Here is a 16,348-nt window from a genome sequence, read left to right on the forward strand (position 1 = left end):
AAACCTAAATCCACGCGGCCATCATCTAGTTTACTTGTGGGTAGAGTTGTTTCATTTCGATCGCACGCGAGGCGCGATGGTAATATAACGAGCTGGCAGTGAAAATTCGAAAGAGCACCGTCGAAAGCTATATAATCAACTTTCATACTCTGAAAAATGTTGCGGGAAACTAGAACTACCAAACTACTGGATTATCTACGGATTTGTGACATTTCTCACTGTCTGCACCTTACACTTAGACCTGATCAAAGTTTCTACCATACTACACTATGCTACTGCTGAGCTGACCAATACGTATTTTATGCAAAAAAGTTCCAGTTCATATTATTGAAAGGTAAGTTCGAACTGTGTCTGACTTGAATGATTTCAAGAAGTGCACCGGAACATGTATTCCGTGTGATGGGTTTAGAATTAAACGCCATGTTAATTTTAAAACGTTTATTAAATAATAATTAAAAATTACTGTAATATTGTCATGAGCAGTAATTATTCAACAATTAAAAAAAACTGCTAGCAGTAGGACAGTACCCGTGATGAGAGATATAGAGTTACAAGTTACAACTCTTTGGTACATAAGAAATTCGTTACATTTTATTGCATTTTAACATCTAAATTATTGCAGTAACATCTAAAACAAACGAGATCTAAAATCTACTTTATTTCATCTATAACATCATGGCTACAGCATATAAGACAATACATTAAAAAACATAAGGCAAAGTAAATTAGTAGGTATATACTTCAAAATATAGCAAATGAGAGCTGCTAAACGTCCTCGAGCAGTCAACCTTTCAATCGGCTGGCGCGAAATTGAGCCAGAACAGATCTATTCGCTATCTCTTTCTGCCGCTCACGAACGCAGTTGTCTAGAGCGCGAAAGATTACCGCTAAGCGATCACAAGTAGTTCGGAATACGGGTGTAGATGTTACAATGGCTACAAGATCGCGCGTGTCCGGGGAAGGTCTCGGGTGGAGGTGTGAGGTTAGGCGGCGCTCGCGAAGCCGAGGGTGCGGCCGCCCATGTCGAACTCGGTGTAGTACTTGCCGATGAACACGTCGCCCAGGATCCACAGCGGGCCGTTGGGCGGCGGCACGTCCAGCCCCATGAAGCCCGACAGGCACACCGTCTTGCCGAACTGCGACACCTGCCGGCGATATCCACGTGTACTACGACCCACGCTCCACCTACATCTCATCACTGCTCTGCTTCTCGCATCATTGTCGTCAAGCCCGAGCATATTAAACATTCAGCTCGCGGCTGGATGAGGAAGGTGAGGGCCGGGTGTGCTGACGCCGCCACCCGCAGCTGCCTGCAGGCTGCACCGCTTCTCGCCGACCGGCTGTTCCAAAGAATGCAAACGCTTACGCGACTCAGCGAAAGCTAGCAACCTTAAAATAGCGCTTTTCAATTGGACAACTCGAATCCACGTTCTCGACTTGTAAAGAAATGATGTAATACTTATGACGAGTAGTAGGTGCGGAGTGTGAGAAGGCCTGGCCGGCGACGGTGAAGGTGACGGCGGGCAGCGACGGTATGAGCGAGCAGTCCACGGCGAACTGGCCGAAGGCGAGCGGCGTGGCGCCCAGCGCCGCGTTCAGCTTGGCCACCTCGGACACCGGGCCTCCGATCAGGGAAGTGCCCGGAGTAGTAGGTGCGGAGTGTGGAGGGACTCACCCTGAGTATGTAGTCCACGCCCTCTAGCGTGAAGTCCTGGCCGGCGACGGTGAAGGTGACGGCGGGCAGCGACGGTATGAGCGAGCAGTCCACGGCGAACTGGCCGAAGGCGAGCGGCGTGGCGCCCAGCGCCGCGTTCAGCTTGGCCACCTCGGACACCGGGCCTCCGATCAGGGAAGTGCCCGGAGTAGTAGGTGCGGAGTGTGGAGGGACTCACCCTGAGTATGTAGTCCACGCCCTCTAGCGTGAAGTCCTGGCCGGCGACGGTGAAGGTGACGGCGGGCAGCGACGGTATGAGCGAGCAGTCCACGGCGAACTGGCCGAAGGCGAGCGGCGTGGCGCCCAGCGCCGCGTTCAGCTTGGCCACCTCGGACACCGGGCCTCCGATCAGGGAAGTGCCCGGAGTAGTAGGTGCGGAGTGTGGAGGGACTCACCCTGAGTATGTAGTCCACGCCCTCTAGCGTGAAGTCCTGGCCGGCGACGGTGAAGGTGACGGCGGGCAGCGACGGTATGAGCGAGCAGTCCACGGCGAACTGGCCGAAGGCGAGCGGCGTGGCGCCCAGCGCCGCGTTCAGCTTGGCCACCTCGGACACCGGGCCTCCGATCAGGGAAGTGCCCGGAGTAGTAGGTGCGGAGTGTGGAGGGACTCACCCTGAGTATGTAGTCCACGCCCTCTAGCGTGAAGTCCTGGCCGGCGACGGTGAAGGTGACGGCGGGCAGCGACGGTATGAGCGAGCAGTCCACGGCGAACTGGCCGAAGGCGAGCGGCGTGGCGCCCAGCGCCGCGTTCAGCTTGGCCACCTCGGACACCGGGCCTCCGATCAGGGAAGTGCCCGTGTCCGCGATCGCCTCGCAGCCCTGCACGCGATCGTGGAGTTTACTTATAATCTGACAGTGTGGAAAAACCTTACGTCTTTTTTAATGTAGTTTTTGGTAATTTCTCCGAGCCTGAATTTGTTAATGTTTGACGACCTCTATGGTGAAGTGGCAAGCGCCGTGCTCTTATCAGTGGGAGGTCCCGGGTTCCATTCCCGGCAGGATTTGGAATTTTACAATTTCTTAATCTCTGGTCTGGTCTGGTCAGAGGCTTCGGCCGTGTGCAGTTACTACCGTGCGGATAAACGATTTAGCATTCTGATACGACACCGTGTACAAACCGAAGGGGGCAGCCCACTTCCATCTCAGACTACATCATCACTTACCACCGCGTGGGATTGTTGTCAAGGGCTAGCTTATATCTGAATACAAAAAAAATACTTTGGAGTTAATCTTTTTAGACGCAAATAATTAAAGTGATAACATTTGTTTGAGCATGGTAAGGGAACATTTTCTGTAATAGAAATATGACAAACTGGCCTTGAATATATTAAATAACAGTTATTTTCGCACGTACACATGGTAAACGTATTATTGACATGAGTCTCGAAGTGTTCGGAGGAAGGGAAGCGGTACTCACGCCCTCACAGAAGGAGGCCCCCTTGACGCGCACGGCGTCCATGCGGAACTGCCAGTAGGTGTCCCGGGAGAGCGGCACGCGCGTGAAGTTGCCGCGGTAGTGCGCCGGGTCCGAGCCGCCCAGGATGATCTCGCCGCCCTGCGGCGCCGCCGGGTCCCTGCCGAGTGCCATAGTGAACGTCCCATGCGCAGCGCGGGCGCAACTTGCGAACCGCAGCTTAGAGCGGCGGTGTGACGATTACCAAAGAGGAACATGAACTTGCGATGACGATTGAGTGTTGAAATTAACTTTATACAATACAAGATATAATTTTCCCTTGGACTTTTTATTCTATTTTCAGCAGAACTGCTGGGATGGTTTACTAGATTTAATTTGAACCCCTTTCTCCAGTGCTCCTGCATTACTGCGGATAGTGCTCCGCAGAGCCGGTCTCGAGTGGATCAGCAGATATCATGGTTCTCAGTTGATCATTTTGTATGGTGTACACTTTAAATAACTCTCCCTCAGATGGTTCCGACCTGCCTTTTGATGTTCAGTATAATGAGCATAGTTTAAATGGCTAGGTGTGCGATACCTGTTAAGGTAGAAGGAGAAGACGGGCTGCTGCACGAGGCCCTGCGCCACCATGTTGTCGAACACGGGAGGCACGCCGTCCACCGAGATGCTGCAACAGACAACATTCACATACAGCTCCAGCGGGAGCGCTCCGGATGTTCCAACGCAATGTCCATCCGCCCTGCTATACGCACACAGTAGAGAGCGGAGCGTGAAGCCGACATATACACGTATTCTAAATGATATTACAGACAAAAATTGTGCATGCATGGTTTGTCTGTGACACCATTGCTCAATATGAAAAGAGTAGAGAGGGATATACGTGGTAAAAGGGATGCATAATGTGGAAACAGCACGCCAACAACTGTGATGCAGTTTGACGATATATAAGGATTTTTTGTGCCTGTAAATTAATAAATTAAAAAAAAAACGCATGTTATGTCTTCACCTTCCTGTCCTCATCCCTATATGGGACGAGGACAGGAAGAAGTTTATTTACCTGGAGAAGGCCATGCCGAGGATGCCGTCAAACTTCGCGGCCACGAATGCCAGGCCGGGCTCCGACATCGCCTCCGCGAACGTCTGCGCGCGTACCGTCAGCCCGCCCACCTGCCACACGCACTCTCAGTACTGACAGACCGACGCCGGCGACCGCTGTACGGTCACCGGAACGGTTTGTCTATTCTACTAAGTGGAACAGAGTGGTGGAAAATATTACTGTAGGGAATACAACATTACAAGCAGATCGTGAATGAGGGTCATACTTATAGACAGTGACAGTAAAGTGACTTTTACAGAAGCAGAACGTTAATCGATAAGACATTATTTCTCCTTAATCAATAAAGGGACCTAAACTCAACATATATCCACTCGCCTGCTTAATCGGCGACTCCACGGAATAGAGAAGGTGCCTTAAACTAAGCAGTGCCTAACTACAGCCAGAGGTAACATCAAACAAATGGTCCTTCGAACCGGATCTTACAAAGGAGGCGTTCCTGGTGACTCTGAATCGTTTCATATCAAGGCGAGGAAAACCGGTCAACATATTTTCCGACAGCGGGACTACTTTCATTGGAACGTGAAATGAGCTGATCAACCAAGGTATAAACTTCAGCTTCCCGGTGGATAGCCCCCAATTTGGCGGGATTTGGGAGGCTGCTGTCAAATACGTGAAATACCGCATACGCAGAATACTTTCCTTAACTCAGTTCAGCAGAGGAAATGGCCACTTGCCTGGCGCAAATCGCGATCTTAAAATTCTCGCCCTGCCTCCCCCGTCGTCATCATACAAAGACGGTCAACTCACAGTGACGTCATCAGTGGAGAGGAAGCCGGACAGGCTGCCGGAGCCGTAGTGGATGGCGAACTCCGTGCCGTTCTTGCGGTACGACCGGGACTTGCTGCTGTCGTACTTGTTGTGCAGGACTGCGGACAGAGGCAAGGAAGAGACGTTCAACTCACAGTGACTTCATCAGTGGAGAGGAAGCCGGACAGGCTGCCGGAGCCGTAGTGGATGGCGAACTCCGTGCCGTTCTTGCGGTACGACCGGGACTTGCTGCTGTCGTACTTGTTGTGCAGGACTGCGGACAGAGGCAAGGAAGAGACGTTCAACTCACAGTGACGTCATCAGTGGAGAGGAAGCCGGACAGGCTGCCGGAGCCGTAGTGGATGGCGAACTCCGTGCCGTTCTTGCGGTACGACCGGGACTTGCTGCTGTCGTACTTGTTGTGCAGGACTGCGGACAGAGGCAAGGAAGAGACGTTCAACTCACAGTGACGTCATCAGTGGAGAGGAAGCCGGACAGGCTGCCGGAGCCGTAGTGGATGGCGAACTCCGTGCCGTTCTTGCGGTACGACCGGGACTTGCTGCTGTCGTACTTGTTGTGCAGGACTGCGGACAGAGGCAAGGAAGAGACGTTCAACTCACAGTGACGTCATCAGTGGAGAGGAAGCCGGACAGGCTGCCGGAGCCGTAGTGGATGGCGAACTCCGTGCCGTTCTTGCGGTACGACCGGGACTTGCTGCTGTCGTACTTGTTGTGCAGGACTGCGGACAGAGGCAAGGAAGAGACGTTCAACTCACAGTGACGTCATCAGTGGAGAGGAAGCCGGACAGGCTGCCGGAGCCGTAGTGGATGGCGAACTCCGTGCCGTTCTTGCGGTACGACCGGGACTTGCTGCTGTCGTACTTGTTGTGCAGGACTGCGGACAGAGGCAAGGAAGAGACGTTCAACTCACAGTGACGTCATCAGTGGAGAGGAAGCCGGACAGGCTGCCGGAGCCGTAGTGGATGGCGAACTCCGTGCCGTTCTTGCGGTACGACCGGGACTTGCTGCTGTCGTACTTGTTGTGCAGGACTGCGGACAGAGGCAAGGAAGAGACGTTCAACTCACAGTGACGTCATCAGTGGAGAGGAAGCCGGACAGGCTGCCGGAGCCGTAGTGGATGGCGAACTCCGTGCCGTTCTTGCGGTACGACCGGGACTTGCTGCTGTCGTACTTGTTGTGCAGGACTGCGGACAGAGGCAAGGAAGAGACGTTCAACTCACAGTGACGTCATCAGTGGAGAGGAAGCCGGACAGGCTGCCGGAGCCGTAGTGGATGGCGAACTCCGTGCCGTTCTTGCGGTACGACCGGGACTTGCTGCTGTCGTACTTGTTGTGCAGGACTGCGGACAGAGGCAAGGAAGAGACGTTCAACTCACAGTGACGTCATCAGTGGAGAGGAAGCCGGACAGGCTGCCGGAGCCGTAGTGGATGGCGAACTCCGTGCCGTTCTTGCGGTACGACCGGGACTTGCTGCTGTCGTACTTGTTGTGCAGGACTGCGGACAGAGGCAAGGAAGAGACGTTCAACTCACAGTGACGTCATCAGTGGAGAGGAAGCCGGACAGGCTGCCGGAGCCGTAGTGGATGGCGAACTCCGTGCCGTTCTTGCGGTACGACCGGGACTTGCTGCTGTCGTACTTGTTGTGCAGGACTGCGGACAGAGGCAAGGAAGAGACGTTCAACTCACAGTGACGTCATCAGTGGAGAGGAAGCCGGACAGGCTGCCGGAGCCGTAGTGGATGGCGAACTCCGTGCCGTTCTTGCGGTACGACCGGGACTTGCTGCTGTCGTACTTGTTGTGCAGGACTGCGGACAGAGGCAAGGAAGAGACGTTCAACTCACAGTGACGTCATCAGTGGAGAGGAAGCCGGACAGGCTGCCGGAGCCGTAGTGGATGGCGAACTCCGTGCCGTTCTTGCGGTACGACCGGGACTTGCTGCTGTCGTACTTGTTGTGCAGGACTGCGGACAGAGGCAAGGAGGAGACGTTCAACTCACAGTGACGTCATCAGTGGAGAGGAAGCCGGACAGGCTGCCGGAGCCGTAGTGGATGGCGAACTCCGTGCCGTTCTTGCGGTACGACCGGGACTTGCTGCTGTCGTACTTGTTGTGCAGGACTGCGGACAGAGGCAAGGAAGAGACGTTCAACTCACAGTGACGTCATCAGTGGAGAGGAAGCCGGACAGGCTGCCGGAGCCGTAGTGGATGGCGAACTCCGTGCCGTTCTTGCGGTACGACCGGGACTTGCTGCTGTCGTACTTGTTGTGCAGGACTGCGGACAGAGGCAAGGAGTACCGTGGTAAGAAAATATAGATTGTAATGTATGAATAATTTTACAAAATAACTAAATAATAATATTTACGACACTCAAGGACCCTGAAACACAAATATCAGGGGGTTTTCTGGTTGAAAAAAAGAAAACAAATCTCACGGCAAGCAATGTTGGTGTAGTGGCACTTCTTGGAGGGCACCCACAGGTTGGAGGAGCCCGTGTCGAACACCACCTTGAACGTCTGCGGCGGGTTGCCGATCGAGATAGGGCCGTAGTATTGTGCCTGCAAACCAAATATGACTTAGTCTATCTTTGCTTGAGATTAAAGATAAACAAACCGCATCAATTATGAGAGCAAACTGAACCTAATCTTTTTGTTTTAAAGCTCGAATTCTTAAGTGCATCAACAGCCACATATCGAGAACTTGAACTGAAATAGAAACCTGTAGCATTCAATCTGTACAAGATACAAGATTTTTATTTGCAGAAACATTATTTTTTACAGTTAGACGTTATTAAATACATATTGTGTAATACATAGTAGAAATGTTTCACCTTACATAATCAGGCATGCAAAATTTGTACAAAGTCATTCATATTTAAGTTACAGAGTCATTCATATTAAAGATTCATTTATTTAAACTATTCTTTGAATTTCAAAAATTCATCTACTGTGTAGAAGCACCTTTCTATTGGCCACCGTTTAAGCCTTAATTGAAATAAGTTTAATGGAAGTTCTCTAAACGCCTTTGGTATTTTATTGTAAACTATGATTGATTTTACTGCGAAGTTTTTTAATAGAATAGCACTTTTACAGCCTGGCATTCTTTTTTTTGTGGAATCCCTAAGTAGAACTTTACTTTTATCTCCTAAATTTTCAAAATAATGCGGGTTCTTTTTTACGGAAATTCCTACTTCTAAAATGTAAAGGCATGGTAGTGTCAATAGCTTTCGACCCTTAAATAACGGCCTAAATGATTGGAGAGGTCCTACTCCACATACAGCTCTCACACATTTTTTCTGTGCTATAAAAAGTATTTTTAAATGTGTGGAACAACCCCATACTACTATTCCGTACCTCAATATTGAGCCAACGTAAGCATGATATGCAATAAACGCGGATTTTTCATTCACTGTCCGTCTTAACTGTCTCAAAGCAAATGCGAACCTATTTACTCGTTTACATGTATTTTGGAGGTTTGTGAGGTTTCCATAAGGAATGCTGAACAAGGGGTATTCCTAAAAATTTCACCTCAGCACATTGCTGCAGATTTTCACCTTGGTAGTTTACTTTTAAACTTTTGTTTTTAGTTTGATAATTTGAGAATTGTACATATTTTGTTTTCGTTAAATTTATTTGTAATTTATTGATTTGGAGCCAATTTACAATTTTATTTACCGTTAAATTTATTTCATTTTCGTAGTCATTTTTCTGTTTGTCGTAAGGAATAGCAATAGATATGTCATCTGCAAATAGTATACATTTATAGTCAGTTATATTGGGCAGGTCATTTATATAGAGTAAAAATAATAAAGGGTCCAAAACACTGCCTTGAGGTACCCCAGATTTGTTATATTGAAAATCAGATTTATATGTTTTTGTTTCGAATTTTTCATCTATTCTAGTCACTTCAACGCACTGTTTTCTGTTATGTAAATAGCTTTTTATCCAATCCAATGCCACTCCTCTGATACCATATTTTTCTATTTTATTTATTAGTATATTATGGTCAACAAGGTCAAACGCTTTACTAAGGTCAAAAAATATTACTGTAGTTGGTTTTTTTCTATCTATATTAGTTGTTATTGTACTCATTAATGTATAAACAGCACTAGTTGTTGATTTGGATTTTAAGAATCCATTTTGTTCATCTATACTATACTAATATTATAAAGAGGAAACCTTTGTATTTTTGTATGTTTGTATTGAATAGGCTCAAAAACTACTGGACCAATTTCAAAATTTCTTTTACCATTACTTAGAGGGATTCTTCCGAATCCGTATAGGCTATATTTTATCCCGGAACACCCGTGCGAAGCCGGGGTGGGTCGCTAGTCTGTTATAATATTGAATTTATTTATGAAAGATGTCATTCTACTGTGCATAATTTTTTCAAAAACTTTTGAAATTATTGGAATTAGGGTGATAGGTCTATAGTTATCCATGTCTTTTGGGTTATTTTTCTTATGTATTAGCTTGACAATTGATATTTTTAATTTTTCGGGAAAAGTTCCTTGACTAAGGGATAAATTTATTAAATGAGTAAGCACATGTGCTACGGTATTAATACAGTTTTTTAATATATACAGTATATATACGTTGAAATGCAATCATATCCAACTGCCTTAGAGTTATTTAATGTTTTCACTACTTTTATAACTTCTGTTTCTGTACATAGACTTAAGAAAATGCTTGGATTGATGTTTTCGTAATTGTTGTTGATAGGTATTACACTAAAATTATTAGATAAACTTTTAGATGTTACACTTATAAAGAATTCGTTAAATGCACGTGCAATTTGTAGAGGTTCTCGAATATCTACTCCATTAACGTTAATTGTGTCTATTCCTTTACAGACTTTAGTACCGTCATTTTTGTTTTTAATTACATTCCTTGTTGCAATGCACTTATTTTTAGATTTTTTAATATAAGCTGAGTTAGTAGACTTTCTAGCATTAAGAGGGCTCTCTCCGTCACTCGTTTCATACAAACGTAGTTCCAATTTCATTTGAATATCCATCCAAATTTCTGTTAAAATATTCGGTTTCAAAGTTACGCGGTCTTAAAAATTTACATACAAAACTTTGAGCCCCTGTAATTTTAAAACTACATATTTTTAGAAAATTCTAAAACACCACAGACACAGATATTAGTTTCTAGAATATGTCTGCAAAATTTCATGGACTTTGTGTGATCTGCGATCAGTGGACAGACTATAAGCAGATTTGCTACGGTCGGTTATGACTTTCTAAGCAATGGTCGGTTATGACTGTTGCAGAACTTAGGACCAGTGTCCTTAGATCTGCACAAAAACCGCAAAGCATGACAGATAGTGTAGACAACTTGCACATTTTTAATGTGTTTATTTTATTTTTTATTTTATTTAATAGGAAGCCAACGGTATACAAAGAAAAGTAATTATGACGACTTATATAAACTTAGGACTATCAATGTATACTCACTTACAGGCTAACTCAACATGCTTAATCTAAAACTTCTAAATAGTAAAACTTAACCTAAGACATTCCTTGCATAAAATCTATAATAATTAAATTAATTACTCAATAAGCCAAAAGTACAACAATTTTTAAAACTAACAATAAAAACTACAAAAAAGACTAAAAATGTGGTTTGACTTTGAATGATATTAGGACTGCAAATATGTCGTTCCAAATATCAGCTAATGACAAAATACATAATAATCTCTAACACTTATGAAATGAACAAAAACACTTGTTTACCATTTAGTAGATAAGTATAATGAACTGCACGAGGAGGTAAACTTGTCAACACCAATTAAAGCATATCAACGATTCCTTTATATTTTCCTTGTCATGAGGAAACTAATAACAATGCTTCAAAGTTCAAGCTGAGGTTGTTTATTTGTGCGTAGCTGTTGAGTGTTGATAAGCAACAGCAAACAGCGCAGCATTCCAAACACACCTTGGCGATTACATTGTGAAATAAGTTGCACTTAATGACTGGTCACTCGTAAGATAGCCATCTTAGTTGCTAAAAACTTGGATGGTCAGTATAATAAAATATATGGATTTTATGCAAATAAACTTTTACATGTGCTTTTGTATCATCAAAAGAATTTACCATATTTTGTAAGCCTAAAAATAATTTAAAAATACCTATTCAAGGAGGGAGCAAACCAAAATTTTTTTCGGTTTGCTTTTCATATCCAGGAATTTTTATCAAAATAGTATACCTCTGTGTAGCAGACAGAGATCTATAACGTAAAACGACTTACGAGCTCTTGCAGTTAACTTTTGAAATTGCATTTTGCACTTGACATACAGACACACAGACAATTTGGACTAAACTAGAAGGGTTTCTTTGTACTGCAGTTTATTTGCTTTACTATGGAACTCTAAGAATGAGATATCATGTTTATGTTGATAGCTAAACAAAGAAAAAGAAAATATGTTAATGAGGCTCCAGTTATGTTGTCCCACTGTAATAACAAGTGGGCATCCGAGCAATCACAGGTCAGTTACACTGGATAAGTTGCTCGGGGTTATCTGGCGCGAGTCAGGCACACAAACAACACTGCACTGTACATGGGTACCTATTATCTACATTTCACCTCTCTACTATAAAATTGAAATGGTTTGTCTGTTTATTAGTTTACATATTGCAAAAATCCTTAACTATAGCTTAAATTGCAATCTACATGCAAAGGCCTTAGATACCTAGATTCTGTAATGTTATTCTTGTTTAGTGTGCATAAGAGACTCCATTGTTGCACACTAAACAAGAATAACACATGGGAACTAAAAACTAACAAATGATAATCAAAGGTGGCCTTATTGCTTAAAGTGATGTCCTCCAAACAACCTTTTATTTGATGCGCATGCCTTGTTCATAAATAAATGCTTAATCATTTAAGTACATTTCATTGAATAAATGTTAATGAAATATGAATTACTTTTATGCATAAGTAAATCTTGTATTAGTCCTTTGTACGTTTCATTCTTGTGACATTTTGTAATCTTTGCATCAACATTCACATTTAAAATGTAAAAATAGAACTAAGCAAGCTTGTAGTGTTTGCTTGCCAAATATATGAAAAATATATGCCAAATATATAATATAATTTGAATTTATACAATTGTATTTAGCACCTCAAATATCATAGTATGTATTGTTTGAAATAATGACACAGTGTCCACTTACATCAAGATAGTTGGACAGAGGCTCCGGGGCGGGCCCTGCGGCTGCATACTTGATGCGGACCATGTGCAGCTCCGTCCCTACCTCGTGCAAGTGCTTGCGCACCGACTGCATGCGGTACAGGGGGATCCTGGGAGCAGGCCCACTTGTTAATTATCATAATCACCAACCCCTTGACATGGCACTGCGGGACCAAGGCCTCCACCCTCAGCGGAGCAGCTTACACTGGTGCTCTACTGCAGTTTTAGGAGTTACTCATATCCTGAGGAGTGGGTTCACTTTTATAAATTGTGTGATCATTTTTAGGGTTCTGTTCCTCACAAGGAAAAACGGAACCGTTATAGGATCACTTCTTTGTCTATCTGTCTGTCTGTCCGTCTGTCCGTTGTTTCTGTCAAGAAACCTAAAGGGTACTTCCGGTTGACCTAGGATCATGAAATTTAGCAGGTAGGTAGGTCTTATAGCACAAATCTGAAAACCCCAAATTAGTGGTTACATCATTTAAAAAAAAATTAAAACATTTCAATTTTCAAAGTAAGATAACTTATCAAGTGGGGATATGAAAGGGCTTAACCTGTACATTCTAAAACAGATATATTTTTATGCACGATAGTTTTTGATATATCGTGCAAAATGTCGGAAAAAATAGCAGAGTACGGAACCCTCGGTGAGCGAGTCTGACTCACACTTGACCGGTTTTTGAATAAGATCTTAATTCCGCTGACGGGAAAATAGTTAATAGGCTACTATGTATTAAAAAACAGGGCCATAAGAAACTAAGACTAAGGGTTTCATACCAGGAATCGTTCAACAGGTTATACAACTCCAGAGTGCTATTAAAGGGTGAAAATTGAAGGTAGGGGTAAAAAAGCACCACTTTTGCTTTTTTAATATATGTATTTATTAAACTAAGCAAAATTTGGATACATTTTAGGTATATCAAACTTGTTGTATAGAATCCAATTTCCCATCAGAATAGAATTTTTCAAATATTGAAAGAAATTCCATGAAAAAACAGTCTAAACTTGAAAAATAAAGTTGAAATTTCGATTTTTTGAGTTTTTTTGTTTTTTCACATATATATTTTTTTTTGTTAAATTAAAATAAATTAAATTTCCTTAATGCTGGGCTGAAATATTTTTTAAATAAAAAATTGGTTGAGATATGGCCATTTGATTTTGGCTTTTTTGCAAATTACCTGTTCTATTTTTGTAATGAATAAATGGTGATACAAGAAGCTGATATTGCAGAAGGCAACATTATTACACTAGTTGACTCGTCCCGGCTTCGCACGGGGAGCCTACCTATTCCATAGGCAAAATGTGGGTATGAATTTTATTAGAATGTATCTACTGAATCTGTTTTGAATATACATACAATGAAACCCCAGCTCACCTCGAGAAGCCGGCCACGCAGGTGGCCAGCGCCAGCGCCGCGCACAACAGGAGTACTCTCCTCATTTCGACTGCAACTCGCAACTCACGGCCGCGGCTGGATTCTGCGGAAAACAAACACATTCGATTACGTTGTTACTATGTACGGACAACTTCATGTAATCGAACAATGATATGTTGTGGTTACGCACCGCTTATGCGACTTTTACTGTTTCCCACTATTCACTGTTATCTAACAATTGCGAGCGTTGTATTTATTTGCTGCGATAATTGATAAAATTGCAAGTAATTAAAAAACTTCTAATCTGATTACCGGCGGATGGAAAAGCAATTTGACATTGACAAAAAATGACAAAAACGTCACAATTGACACTGGCGTTTTCTTGTGAATTATAGAGTAGCTATTATAGGCGCGGTACACACGGATCAACCGGACCGGATAGTGCAGCAAGCGACCGGCCTGCCCGCGAAATTCAAATTTAATTTGGTTTTTCGCAATTTGTAAACTAATACGACAGCGTAGGCTTATGGCATTCTGATTCCGACAGTGGCAGTATCATCCTCACAGGTTTGTCATCAATCAGTTGGCGCGGCGTGAGTTACTGCTTGACCTTGTTAAGAATGCCTAGTTTTTTTGCGGCGGTCTTGGCTTTGGCTTCGATGGATCTTCCGAAGTTGATGTTAGCCGAGACGTCGAGACCTAGGAGATCAATGTGATCAGTGATGTTAATAGATATATTCCGGAAAGTGGGAGTCAAGGTAAAAGGACTCCGTTTTGCTGTGAGTAGACACGCCTGCGTTTTGGTAGCGTTAAACTCTACCAAATTGGCATCACCCCAATCTGAAACGTATTTCAGGGTGGAGTTTAACCGCAGTACCATTGCCTCCCTGAGTTCATTGATCTCCGAACTACTAGCGCGTGGGCTGGATATGTATCTCTCCATTACTGTGTTGTCGTCTGCGTACCCAACCATTCCGGGTCGTAGCAGATCGTTTATATGCAGCAGAAAGAGAGTAGCGGAGAGAAACAGAATTATATCCTGTACTTGAACAACCAAAACTAAAATTACATAAAATATAAAGAAACGAAATAATTTCATTAGTAATGGGCATCAGATTTTTAACATAACTACACAATAATATTAATAGACGGCGCTGTTAACATTTATTGTGAAGCAGTAGGTATTGCATTTAACCATCTCCAATTTTTGCATCTAATGTTAACTATTACAATACCTATGTATTTAAAACTATCTTATATGCGAGCACAGGTGTCGGTTTAGAGCGACCCACTGCCCACTGGTGCAGTACAAAGGAGACCAGCTGACCTCCGGCTTAGTCCGTTTATCCACTTCCACCACTAAGACTATGTAAATTACTATTCCACCATCCACCATTCTCGAAAACGCGTCCACCATTCTCACAGTCAGTGACAGAACACTCGATTACCGAATCTATTGTTCTGGCACACGTTTCTGAGTGGGATCCACCCTAGGGAGGCTGTCGAACGGAATAAGCCACAGCTCCAAACTCCGCTCCGAAATAGCTGAAGTTCCATCATGATTTGCGTCGTACCTACGAGTCGCAAAACGCTGCTCGATTCAAACTCGAATCATTCAAATTGAACAAGTACCTACCTACCTTAAACCGCTTTTTGGTAGAATTTATAAGATAATGATGTAGTGGTGATCGTTCGACCGACGACGATAGTGTGGATGGGTCAACTTGTCGCCAAATAAAACGCATTTGTATCAGGTAGTTCATAGTTAAACATTTATTAATATTTTGGCCACTCTTTGAGCCAGTCGATCGTTACACATTCATACAAAGATTCGCTTAGTGTCTAACCTCCATTGTGCTCATAGCCTAATTGACCTAAGTACGAGTATATGTACAATTGTATATTACTATGTTACAACGCAGAGCATGCAGTGCACTCTGCATCTAAGAAATACCCAAGGCACATCGATTTGTATGGTATTTTAAACATTACTTATAATAACAATTTTATGATACCTAGTCACTGATAAAATTATTTTTTAGTTTTCCTTACTTTACATAAAAGCTCAACAAGTAGCTTCTCGCATGAAATGCGTAAGAGGCACACTATACTATACTGAATGTTTGCCGCATGCACTGAACAGTGCATGCGGCATGCAGCGCTGAGGGAGGATGCACATGGGTAAGGATCGAGTGGAAATTCTTTGGCACCATTTCTGCATACTATGTCCAACCTCTGAGGAAATTCTATTGAATCTGTGAACTATTTAAAAGCTAAGGTCAGTGCAGACCAGACAGCAAACTTTCCACTATCAGCTGCCCCACGCATACCTCGTTATTTAGACAAAATTCGGTCCTGATTTTGTACTATTTTATACGATTCTTAATAAATTTATAAAGTCGCCCTTACATACATTTTCTCGCGCATTTCTACTGTAGACAAATGTTGCAAATCTCCAATGCACGTACATTGTACAGTACCCGGCAGGAAATATTGCACATCGCACTTCAGAAAGAGGCAACGGTTTCGTAGAGTCGCAACCACAGCGACAAAACGTCACACAGGATGAGTGACAGAGACGACGCTCTACGAAACCCAAATTGCTTTCTAATCTTCGATTTGCAATATTTTTCGGTTTGGTGGTGGTACTACACTATGTATCTGTATTGTAATGTAATGATGGTAACAATCATGGTCCAGCAGTCTTCCGCCGGGTTTAGCTCGGATTGAATACCCATGCCAATACTACTTCAATAGACCGTTCACTATAAC

General features: G+C 43.9%; 1 protein-coding gene across 3 annotated transcripts; it reads right to left on the bottom strand.

The window, feature by feature from the left end:
- Positions 1 to 423: 423 nt before the first annotated feature.
- Positions 424 to 13,924, bottom strand: LOC123870204 (lysosomal aspartic protease). 3 transcript variants are annotated; one of them, XM_045913410.1, is made up of 11 exons: positions 13,767 to 13,924; positions 13,577 to 13,679; positions 12,185 to 12,311; positions 7,441 to 7,564; positions 7,163 to 7,281; positions 4,186 to 4,295; positions 3,706 to 3,795; positions 3,132 to 3,288; positions 2,477 to 2,533; positions 2,098 to 2,259; positions 1,882 to 2,041 (listed from the first exon to the last, which is right to left on the bottom strand). In XM_045913410.1, the coding sequence occupies exons 2-11, from the start codon at positions 13,639 to 13,641 to the stop codon at positions 2,030 to 2,032; spliced, it is 1,023 nt and encodes a 340-aa protein (XP_045769366.1). In that variant the 5' UTR covers positions 13,642 to 13,679; positions 13,767 to 13,924; the 3' UTR covers positions 1,882 to 2,029. The 3 variants fall into 3 exon arrangements, with proteins under 3 accessions (XP_045769364.1, XP_045769366.1, XP_045769365.1); XM_045913408.1 differs by lacking the exons at positions 1,882 to 2,041; positions 2,098 to 2,259 and adding an exon at positions 424 to 1,145 and having other exon boundaries at positions 2,327 to 2,533; XM_045913409.1 differs by lacking the exon at positions 1,882 to 2,041 and having other exon boundaries at positions 2,107 to 2,258; positions 2,315 to 2,533.
- Positions 13,925 to 16,348: the final 2,424 nt, after the last annotated feature.

The sequence above is a fragment of the Maniola jurtina genome, chromosome 12 (genome assembly GCF_905333055.1).
Source record: "Maniola jurtina chromosome 12, ilManJurt1.1, whole genome shotgun sequence".
NCBI classification, from domain to species: domain Eukaryota; kingdom Metazoa; phylum Arthropoda; class Insecta; order Lepidoptera; family Nymphalidae; genus Maniola; species Maniola jurtina.